Below are 11,961 nucleotides of genomic sequence, written 5' to 3' on the forward strand. Positions count from 1 at the left end.
ATAGCACCCGTGTGCACTGGGAAGGCCCTGCTAAGGGAAGACTCAAGGCTACTTGAGACGTTACCAGGTCTCAGCATTTCCCATGCTCCGGTGGGAGGAAAGATTGAGAAAGTGGGGGGAAAGGGCTCAGCAAAGCACCTGTCATCTATTCATTCTTTTACATATTAGTAACTCGTCTCTAAGAATTATGAGACTAAATAGCATACTTCCCTCTGCTCATGCCATGAAGCCAAGCCTAGATGGAGATCAGCAGGCAAATACCAAAGAGCTTGAGAAACTGGGAAAAGAAAACAAAGAAGGAAAGGAGCTTCCCAGGAACAGGTCAGAATGGCTTATTTATCAAGCTGTAACTCCACAAAACACCGGCTTCAACTGGCTTCAAGTCAAGGCAGCTTACACACTCGGGTATCACAGAGCTTCCATTTATAAACCACATTTCAAGGTGAGGCAATTAACTGCCTCATTCCTCTATGACCTTTGCAGAACAGAAAAACAGAATCTAATTGCTCTCCTATTTCTAATTTGTTTCTGTTAACTTTCTGACTTCCTCCTCTTGCAGAACATATAATCACCCAGGCAGCCATCTTTAGGTAGATGCAAAATAAATATGTCTCATCCATGGCCTAATCAAGATCTCCCTTGGGTCTTCCTCCCTACCCCACCAAGCTCTTTCAGACCCCTGCACAAGGGAGACAGGGTTTCAGGACAGTGGATATAGCACTGCTGTCTGTTAAAATAACATTTGGATGATTCTGAGAACTGAAGAGCCTGATTTGACAGCAAGTTCAGGCTTGGATAAAATTTAATCAGATTCAGTTATGAATGCAAACGAAAAGCTTTTATTAGTATACATTCCTCAAAGAAAACAAATTGTAGTTCCTGGAGATGTTAATCATGAATTAACCTCTTCCAGCTTACAGCAGAAAGTTTTCTTCCCTCCCCAGCTCCACTTTATCTCATTTATAGCAACACATACTAAAACCAAAGCAAACAAAACTCCTGGAACAATCTCAGTGAACTGAAAACATAGTAAAAAGAGACAGAGCATGCACAGCTGATTTACATCTTGACTGAGGTAATGCCAGAGCACTTGAAGAGAAAAAAAGGTTTTACCTGAAGATAATAAAGGGTAACTCATAAAGATGATCAACATGAGACTTCAAAAAATACATCTTCAAAATAGAGAGAAATAGAAGCAAGCAGGTTGATTCCATCCCACAAACATTTTGTTCTTGCATTTAAAAAAAAACACCCCTAAGCCAAGCCAAAATGAAATCTGATTGCACTCAGTCAGCCTTCACACCAACTGGTGTGCACTGGGGAGAACACCAACAAGCATGAGCAAACCCCTAAGGAAACACCTGCCACCGAACATGAGAACACCACATGCTGAGACAAAAGATGGGTTTGTAGCTTCATGTGAATCATCAAGTTGTAAAAGTTTACGATAGAGAGGGCAGCATACACGTATTACAGCTCATGTGAATTGTTGGATGATGTTAGCTTTTACTGAGCATGCTAGATGGTGAAGGAGAAAAAAATAAGTTATGAAGAATTTGGTCAGGTAGTTACAATGGTCAGCTTGAAAAGAGAATAGTAAGGTTCAAGTCCTGCTCCACCAAAACTTTCCATGTTCATGCACAGAAAAATATGTAACTAGGTTGTCTGGATAACTTTGAAAAAAATCCTCTGGCTTTCATGTGCTTTTGATCCCCAACCCTAACACAAGGGTGTCATCTAGAGAAACACATCAAAACCATGAGACACTAAAAAAAGAGAAATAAACCCCTGCTAGAATGTAGTAAGAATACATTTCAATTTATTTGAGTCAAATGCAAAACAGTTGCAAGAAAGCCCATATTATCAGTGAGCATCATATTATATGGGCATCAATACTATCCAAGTACCAGAACTCAAGCTTGGACCCTCTGTATAAAACCACAGCTATTAAATGCTACTTCCACAACCATAACAGCCCCATCCTTCTGTGAGGATGCAACATGTGAGAACACACACGTGTAGCAGGACCAGCAAGCCAAAATGAAGTGGGTAGCCCATGTCAGTCTTTGTCACGTGGACATCACATTAGCACATTAAGCTGTGTTTTCCATGCACCTCCTGTGTTTAGCCTCCAAATCTGATCATTAGTGTGACAAATGAAACAAGCAGAAACTGGCTTGAAGAGCCCAAACTGCAGGATCTCTGTGGTCAGTCGCTCTTCCTAAGTTTTGGCTCATTAGTGAAATGGGAACATAAGAGCTCAAGTGAACATTCAGTTCATAATTAAGTGCCTGAATGACAAAGCTGTCTACTGGCTTGAATGACGCAACACAGGGGTCTCATCTGAGCTTGTTGTAGGCATCAGACCATCTGTACAACTGGCTTTTGTAATCAGCCTCAAATTAAAAGTGAAGAACTGAATACGCATGAAAAAATTGTGAACCTACGTTAAAAAAAAAAAAAAAAAAAGCTGTAGAGCTATGTGTGGAATAGGCAATAAAACCATGTTTAGACCTTCTCCAAAATCAAAGAAAGTCAAGGACTTGAAAGGTACCCAAGATCTGACTGGTTGAAACAAAATCTGAATATAACTTGCTTCACTGATTTAGTTTCCAAACAGCCTTGGGAGACAGATGGGCATCAGCTTTCCAGGCCCCCCCAAGCTACATCTGGATCTCTCAGCACCTGAGGATGGCTCCTCTCAGTAATATCTGGGATGGGAAGCATCTGCTGTCCTTCTCCTACAGAGACAGGCTACCATCAACAGGGTCACAGCCACTTCCCAACTTCAGAGTAGTCACACTGGTATGACTCCAGGTTCTTATATTAAAATAAACTCATGATGAGTAATACTGTCAGCTGCAACATTACAGATGAAGGACTTTACTCTGCCCCTTAGCTGTACAAACAATGAAAATATGGTGCTTCCTCTCTATACACACAGTTTTTTGAGACAATTAAATATAGTATCTTCTTTGATCCTTCTGATAAACACACAATGTTTTAAAGTTTTTAAAGGCCAGCATTCAATACATCAAAAAGACCCTCTACCTTCAAAAGAAGAAATGCAGCTTTGACAGCAAAAATCCATATTCTGTCTTCTTTCAGTCAAGGTCAATAATTATATTAACTTCAGTAAGAAGCTTGAGCATAAGTCCTTTTTAACCAACATTGGGTCCCTGAACAACTTTTTTGTTTATTAAAAAAACCCAAAAAACTCACAAGAGTTCCTGTAACTTCAAACCACTCCTTGCCCTGTACCCAGGAAGATCTTTAAAAGAAAACAAAAAGACAAAAAAAAAACACAACCTGAGAGTAACAGGAACTAAATGTTGTTCAGGTGCATTAATCACCAAGGCCAGGAAGTCCCCTACCTGGCATGCAACTTAGAACAAGGACAGTGACCAAATGCTTTCCAGCTACTCTGAACAGTAACTGCTGGAATTGATCAGGATTTGTACCAGAAATAGCACTACTGAGTCCCTTGTCAAAATGGGAAAATCAGTTTGAATTTTGTTTGAAAGCTCGTCTTCTAATCTGGGCAGGATTTTTTATGATTAACCAATTTTAAGTATCACATGAAGGTCTGGCCGCAGTCCCTCCTGCACCATCATTAGGTTTCTGATGATTTTCTCTCTTCCCTATTTGAGTACTTCTGTTTGCTTTGTTGCTCTCCCTGAATAAACAGTCCAGACAGATTTATGTTTCTTTCCTTACACATATCACAGACAATAAGTCTGAAGTGGACGTTTCATACTATGTTATTTATAAATACTATATCTTTATTAAGTTATAACTGCAGTTCATGTTTATCATGCTCATCAGTAAGAACCAGACAGTTTTAATCACATACGTGTCCAGATGCAGTCATATAAAGGATCAGTTTTTAATGAAGTTATCTTCGTTGGCATTGCTTTCATTCGTCTTAATGCCAGGATTCTCTTGCCCTTCCCATTTTTCACTGAGCCATGAGAAGCATAACCACCTCTTAGATGTGAACTACACTGACTGCAAAACACCTACTGGTATGCATTAGGGGGTTCTTTGCAAAGACTAAACCAAAATGGCAAAGTACTGTCTGACCATCAGCACACAACAGAAAGACAACCCATGCACATAACCAGTCCCAGGTGCTTTGGTTGTAATTCAGAGCTTCAGCTGGAGTCCTGTGAAACAAACAGTTCAGGCTGTGATATGACTCCAAAAGCATATGAATAGCACATGGCTGCCTGACCACTGAGGTGGTTACTGAACTGTTATTTGGGTTTCTTGAAGAAAACACAGGAAAAACAGCTGGAAGAATAAAAATGTAGCTTACCATAACCACTGGAGAGCTAGGAGACAATTGCATGATTAGAGCATATCTGAGGCCTTTCACAGATTTCAGAAGTGGTAACAAGTGAATTATCCTAAGGAACAGATCCAAAACAGTAAGACCTGCCACGTTATCGTTGACAGCAACTGTAAACTGGGCGGTGGTGGTGGGAGATGCATGTAGGCAATTTGAGGTTTATTTGAAGTTAATTTTCTCCCCTATCTTCTTCCTGGTGCAACATAAAAATATTTTCTTCTAAAGGCTCTTTGTTAACCTGGAGACTGCAACTGCTGAGCCAGTGAACAGCCACCTGGGAGAGCTGTTCCTCAGGTGCAGCCCCTAAATGCGAGCTTCCATGTAAATCTGGCTAAAACATGGAGCACCCACCCTGGGGTGCCAGTATAAGAAAAGGAGCGCCGTGGCAACCACTGTGATGGTGGTTAATTAGACACTTGAAACTCATTTCACAACCAACTACAAGTCTCTAACCCAACTCAAAAGTTAAAAGGAAAACTGAGAAGTCCAGTTGTCCAAAAAAGCCATAAACCCACCAGTAAGAGTAACTTTTAAGATGCTTCAGCATAAAATATGTTTTAATACACATCTGGAATAGTGGAAAATAATTAATAGAATCCCTCAAAGTATTACACTGTTTCAACACATATTTCTTGAATGATGCCATCAAATTAAGTAATGGGCATAGATATTTGACTTGTGTTTTAAGTGGTTTTGATAACACCTTTTCAGATCAAGTTGGATTTCTAATTTTGTAAAAAAAAAAAGAAAAAAAAAAGAAAAAAATCCTCTCTGGAACTTAACATATTCACAGGCATTCTCTCTCTAGATATCCAGGCTGTTGCTACTACGAGCCTTCTTAGAAGATGCCAACTTAAGCTTGTGTTCACGGCTATAAAGCCTCAAACTACAGCTAAAACAGAGCTCAGATGTTTGCACAGAAATACGCAGCAATTATAATGAAGTAAAATTCATCCTGCAATCCTCCACCTACAGTCCCCATATTTAACTAGTGTGCAGATATAAAAATAGAATAGCAGGTAAAGAGACATGTAGAAAAATACACTTATTTCTTAAAAGGTGCTGTGAAGCCCTTCACCACCCCAGCAGTGACACAAATATGACTGCTTATCTGGTAATTTCATCTCCTGAGTACATAATTTTAAGAATCTTCCTTCTAGATGGCAAGACAGGTAATATTTCACTCTTTCCCTTTAGACATATGACCTGAACAATTATCCTGTAACAACAGTGAGTTTAAACATCACAGGACATAAACAAATAATGTTTAAATGAACACTGACAAGCAAAAATATCCAAGGTTGCTTCTTCTAGTCCAACAGAAATGTCTTTAAAGTGGAGAAAGGAAATCAAGTCATCCCTTTGTAGTATTTTCAAAGTAAATGTTATGCATACTTCAGGATTTAAGTGACATAACCTTGAAATTGTCTTTTGGAGAAATAAAATGGTTTAAATTTCTGTCCAAGCTGGAAAAAAACAAAAAGCAAGCAGAAGAAACTATGATAAGTATATCATATTTTTAAATCGGTGCTAGTTTTAGCACAGTGTTTTGAAATTCATTTTTAAACTAATGCCATCCAACCTCAGGCAAGTAGTACGGTCTGAGATGTCACCAGCTATCCAAACACTGAGGCTGGTCAGTGCTTGAGCAACAGCTCACCAAGGAAAGACAGAGAAGGTGATGTTGGCAACTGGCAGTAGACCAACCCCATGCCTCAATTCAGGTCCATGCTTGGATGCCAAACACAGTCTCTCATACAACGAAGAGTTAATACATGGGTGTAAGAGTTCACTTGACTGCAGCGCTACCAGGGATGATTTGAATTTAGTGTAATATCACCCATGCAATGGGACAGAGAGCCCAGACTTCTAACTTGTCAGAGAAATTAGCCATTGACCTTATTACAATTGCATGCTGAAGCATGCAATCTGTACTTTGCCTTACCTCTCACTACTTCTTTATTTCACTGCCAGGTTTTCCTATTTTAGGAGCAGGTGAGTCTTCCTTCCATTCCTGACAAACACTGTCAGGTATGAGAGTGCACTCACAAAGACCATCCCCACCACAAGATTTAGGTTTCCAGCAATATGTTTGGCTCTTTATACGCAGATTTGAATCTTTATTTGGCGGATTGCATTTGCAACTTTCAGGCCTATTTATCTCCGCTTTTATATTGAATAGGATCACTCAGTGGTTCTACAGGGGTTTGTCTAAGGTTCTCCAGGCAATTTAATCTTTCCAAATATCACCCTAATCTACAAAGAGCTCCACTGAAATGAACACATCTACAGGCAGAACGAAATCCTGCTGAATATGGCAACAAGTTATGGAGGAGTTAAAGTAATGAACAGTTACAGCACCTTACTTTTGTCAGAAGAAACAGATACATTAACAAAGGTGTCCTTCTATTTGTATAATTTCCAGGTGTTTGAAAGTCATGTCAGACTATAGCAAACAACTGAATTCTGTGGATCTTGTAATTTAAAGAAAAATACTACTCTGGAGTTAAGTACAAAAGTCTTAAGAATTATGCTTCATACATAAATGAACAAAAATACAGAGAAAAACAAGACTGACTATAGCACCTGCATTTGGTTGCCCATCAGAGATGCCTAAGCCCCCAAAGTAAAGATACCTAGATACTTTCACAGCCAGAGTTAACTTTCATGAGTTAAGCATATGTATTACCTCTTAAGACAAAGGCTTTGGGACCTGACACAAACCTCAGCTTCCTTTGAGTTATCGGTGACAAGTATAGTTACTGCTGTCCAAAGCTTATAAAATCTAGATCTTAATGATCCAAACAAGAAGACAGGCAAAATCAGAGAGTGCTGAGAGATTTTAACTGATTCAACCAAACATACAAACTTAGGCAAGGATGGGGAACCAGTGGGGCTGGTACTGGTCAATTTATTTCTTCCAGCCTGTCACTTTTTCTGGGAGTTGTTATTTCCAACAACACAATATATTCCCATGCAGCCCTCCAAATATGCCTGAAGGCCACGCAACCCTCATCAGAGGAAGCCTGAGGCTCAGGAAAGTATTTAAACCTACTGAAATCAAGGAATAAACATCAATGTATTTCTGTGGTTTCTGGATCAAACTCTGAGTAGCAAAATGACAAGGAGCAGGACTTCGGGCTCTTTGTCTAGTCCTCTGACAGAAGGATAGTAGAGTTCTACACACCCAGCCCATATATTCTACTGTAATATACAAAATGAACATTCAAACCATAATTACTTTTAAATGGTGATAACAGCACTTGTTTGCCAGAGATGGACAAAACATCTGATTGCACAAGTATTCACCTCCACATATTTCTTTCCCAGGAAAGCAAGGAAAGATATGTACTATAAACATACATTCAGACTATTGCAAAGCACAGGACCAAAATATCTGAAAGAGAATGACTCCTGCTGAGGATGTTGCCTCTTCCTAGTAAGCACAATCCATCACATAAGGGAGTGTATTTTTGACAATCCTAAATCAAGCTTCCAGTAGGGAAGGTTTTAAAATATTTTTGCGTTGTAACAAAATGTTCCCACTGGTGTTGTAATGAAAGAAAAAAATCCATCTCCTGACAGGAAATTAATTATTGAGCATTCCAGTGCTTGATGATGTGCTCCTACATTGGGCAGAGGCTTTCCATTTTTTTCTTTCAGTATGTGGAGAAATTCACTATGGAGAATATACAAGCAGAAAAGAAAAGAGCACAAGAATATCAGTTTATTAAATGCATTTAGAAACCGAACAGACCTGGAATGAGCAACTTTGTCTGTGCATGACCATAGTTGATGTTTATTCCCTCTTTACACTCCCCTCTCCTCCATCAGATTGTCACTTTTTGTTCTGCTCTCTGAAATTACCTCTGTCAAGAACTGAAGCAGTGTGCCTGGCTTTTAGCATCACTTACCTGCAACAGCTCTGAACTATTCACTTCCTCCATTGGAAAAATGAAGTGGAAAAATCTTAGACCTTGATGGAAAGGGAAAATAAAAGCCCCATCATCATATGCCTATGCCTAAATTTCAAGATGTAATTCCATTTTTTAAACCATCCCTTTTTCTTCCCCCTAAGTCTAGTCCATTTGTCAAATTTCACCCCTGGCTGTCAGTTCTAGTCTCCCTGTGAAAAAGCTGAAAAACCCACACATGCCACAACTTCTCTCATTGTTTACATGACAGAATATACAGTTCCTCAAGCTACTTCTACACCAAGCACATGTATATAGAACATCTCAATTTGGTGGGAGCATACCACTGCAAAAACATTCTCATGAGAGCAGATACTTCCCAGTAACCGGAATCCTGGATCCTTCCTGGATGTGGAACTACCAAACGAGAGAGGGAATATGCAACAGACTGAAAGAGCATATGCCATCTTCAAATAGTATTTTACACCAGCAGTGCTTTACAGCTTAGCTAAGGCATAATGAAGAATTTTTTAAGAGAAATGAATAATTTTAGCTTTTAAAAAAGAAGGCGGAAAGGGCATGGAAAACTGCTGCAGCAGATGGCTGCATGATGCCTGCAGAAACTTTCATACCAGCTAGGCTGCTCAGGTGCTACTGGTACAGTTTCTTATGGTCATTACCAGTTGGGTTTATCTCCCTGGGCTCTTCCATCAGCTGCTGGGCAGGATGGCTCAGATGCAGCATAAATGTAATGACTCTGCTTTCCACACCTGAAAGACCTTATATTTGACTGGTTCCGAGTATCAGCAGAAGTCTCCATCTCTGCACAAATACATGCCAGTGTTTCCATGCATTACTCATACCCACAAATATTTAACTGCTGCCTCCTGTCCTCTCCTTACAATATACTCCCTCCTGGGTCTATATTTGCATCATGGGGTTCCCAGAGACCAGGAACCACATTCACATATGAAAAATGTCCCATTGCAAGGGAGTGTTCTGGAATAAGACAAACCATACCCTAAACACAGCTGGCCTTTACAGAGAGCACTGAAGGAGCAGGAGACACTGCAGCTGACAGGGACCGTCCCTACCCAAGGTCTTGTGTGACCCTGAGCAGCAGGGCCCTGCAACAGCTCTAATAGTGCTGCTGGAACCTCTGCATGATCCTCAGCTAGTTTTTCATCCTAGAATCGTGACTTTCTAGCACATCAAACCTGTTATTCACTCTACAGTTGATAAGCTATGATACTAGCAGTGATTCAGATCTCATTGTTTTGAGAGAATGAATTTTGAATTATAAAGCAGGAGAAGTTTAATTACTACGTATGAGCATAGAGCATATGCTGCCATTTTGCAAGAAAGTATCCTGAGGAGAAGCACCGTGCTTTGCCACTGAGCTCCTGAGGAACAAAAATCACACTCTTCGAGTTATCAGACTCACCATCTGTAAAATGTTTTTCATCTCTAGAAGATAATGTGTTACAAATCATGTACACTGTAAGTGACAGATATTATCATTTGCTTTGGAGCAGCATCCCAGAACACCTTTTCTCCCTTATAAGAGCCCACATGGGGCATAAAACTCTTTAAACGCTATTTAGTAGTGCAAGGTGACAACTAAACTCTCTCTCTCATATAGTAAGAGGGGAACAGGAGCATTTTTTTCATGAACATGTTATTCAAAGGAATTTGCCCTGTGGGATGACATTCTCCTACAGAACTATAGGAATTTTAGATGAGGCTGTGTGCATCTGTACAAATACATTTTAAGCTCCAGAAAGGGAAACAAATTTAACTCCTTCTTACACAAATGGCTGAGTCAAAGCCAAAACCATACTACTTTTTTTAAGAACAGATTTCTTCTCTATTCCTTCTCAAAAAGTGCCCATGAATTAAGGATTAAAGCAGGTTTAACTGGTACAGCTTGGAGCACCAAGAAAACAGAGACCATCCATGCTACCACAGAGAACCAAAAAAGACAGAGCCAGCAGTCAGAAATGTAGAATTACACCGTAATGAGAGACTGACAAAACCTAAGGGGAGTTCAACCTGGAATCTGCAGCCCTCAAAATCTGAATTTCAGTGGTTATGGTGATACAGGTCAAAATACTGTGGAGCGCACACACCAGCAGTTACAGCATTGATACAACATCAGAGATGACAGAATGGCTAATTGGAGTCTCTTTTCCGATAAATTATACATCTGCTATAATCAAGCCAAACCAAAACTAATTTCCAGCAACTGCACTGCCTCTGCCAGTAGACAGTGCCTTAATATCATTATGCATAAACAGGAAGAGATAATGACCTGTAATTCAACTCTATTATTTTATGGAACACGAAGATACATTGCAGTATAGTGTGAACTGTTGATTGAGATTGGTATGTTACATTAAAGCAATCATTCTCTCATAAACAACTGCTGCTGTTTCTTCTTTCATCGATTTTTGCTGTCTTGCCAATCACGAAGAGTCAGCTCCTGAGGGGCAAACGTAACTTTGGAAGAACTACCACACTGATACCGAACTACGTTCAAAGCTAGGTATTTGCATCCTTTCCACTACCACAGCCCATGGCACAATAGGGAAGCATCTCATAGATGATTTATCCATAAACTCTGCCCATGTTTATTCAACAGTAGCTTACGGGAGGTACATTAAATTAAGTACGCAGATAGCCGTCGGCTTCCCTTCAGACTGCGCCGATACGGACCAAGACCCGCATCTTTACTGCGGCCGAGTGCCTCCACATCTCCCGGGCGAAGTGGGCTCTGCCCCCTGCTCCCGAGCGCCTCTGCCAGGCTTCAGGAGAAAGAACGGGCAGAGGGAGGGTGATCCCCCGCACCGCTCGATTCGCTCCGCACCCCTCAGCCAGCGCGGTCTCCCCAAGAGGGAGCGAGGTGAGGGCAGCCTACACCCCCCGACAGCCCTCAGCAGGCGGCGGTGGGTGGCCCCGGGGTGGGGCCACGTGCTGTACCTCGCCGCATCCCCAGAGCCCGCGGAGTCCCCGCGCCCCGTCCCTCCGGCAGGTCCCGGTGCCGCTCGCCCCACCGCGGGGGTCTCCGCGGGCTGTGCGGGCCAGGCGCCGCGCACGGGGGAAACTTTGGCCCCGCCGTTCTCCTCCTCCAGCCCCGCACCGCCCACGCCGGGGAGCCGGGAGCCCGCGGCAGGGCACGGGGGGAGACGGGGGAGGGAGGCCGGGGAGATGGAGAAGAAGGAGAGCGGGGGGGAAGGAGGGTTTGTCGGTTTACCTTGGAGGTTCTGCACTCGGATGTCGCTGATGTGCCCGATGAGCTCCTCGCGCTGGAACCAGTCCCACTCCTGCCCGGCCATGGGGACGCGAGGCCGGGCTGAAGCGGGGCGGCGGGAGCCAGCAGCAGCAGCAGCACCGGCACCGACGGCGGGGAGGGGGGGGCGTCCCCGCCCCGGCCCGAGGCACTCCCCTCCTGCCCGCGTTCCTCCCGGCGGCCGGGGGCGGAGAAGAGCTGGGGCGGGGCGGAGCGGGTCTGGCCGTACCTCCCACCATGGGTAGCTGCGCACCGACAAGCCCTTTTGCCCTCCCAGCCAGCGTTGGCGAGGTTCCCGCGCCGCCTCCACCAGCAGAGCCTTCCGCCCCGGCCGACCCCCCACCCGGGCGCAGGCGTGTCCGGGCCCGGCCTTGCTGTAGCCCCCCACGACCGCCGGCCTCTCGCCT

The 11,961-nt window shown here is 42.7% G+C and overlaps 1 protein-coding gene across 1 annotated transcript in view; it reads right to left on the reverse strand.

Moving 5' to 3' along the window:
- CLMN (calmin) overlaps positions 1-11,675 on the reverse strand; it is an 83,519-nt gene extending 71,844 nt beyond the window's left edge. Inside the window, exon 1 of the mRNA XM_061463932.1 lies at positions 11,519-11,675. Within this exon, the coding sequence (XP_061319916.1) occupies positions 11,519-11,600 (82 nt within the window). The 5' untranslated portion in view covers positions 11,601-11,675. The remainder of the gene's footprint in view (positions 1-11,518) is intronic.
- Between the last annotated feature and the right edge of the window lie 286 nt (positions 11,676-11,961).

This window comes from Pezoporus flaviventris, unplaced genomic scaffold, assembly GCF_033815535.1.
Source record: "Pezoporus flaviventris isolate CSIRO_AGI_PZ_B2104156 unplaced genomic scaffold, CSIRO_AGI_Pfla_v1 ptg000036l, whole genome shotgun sequence".
Classification (NCBI taxonomy): domain Eukaryota; kingdom Metazoa; phylum Chordata; class Aves; order Psittaciformes; family Psittacidae; genus Pezoporus; species Pezoporus flaviventris.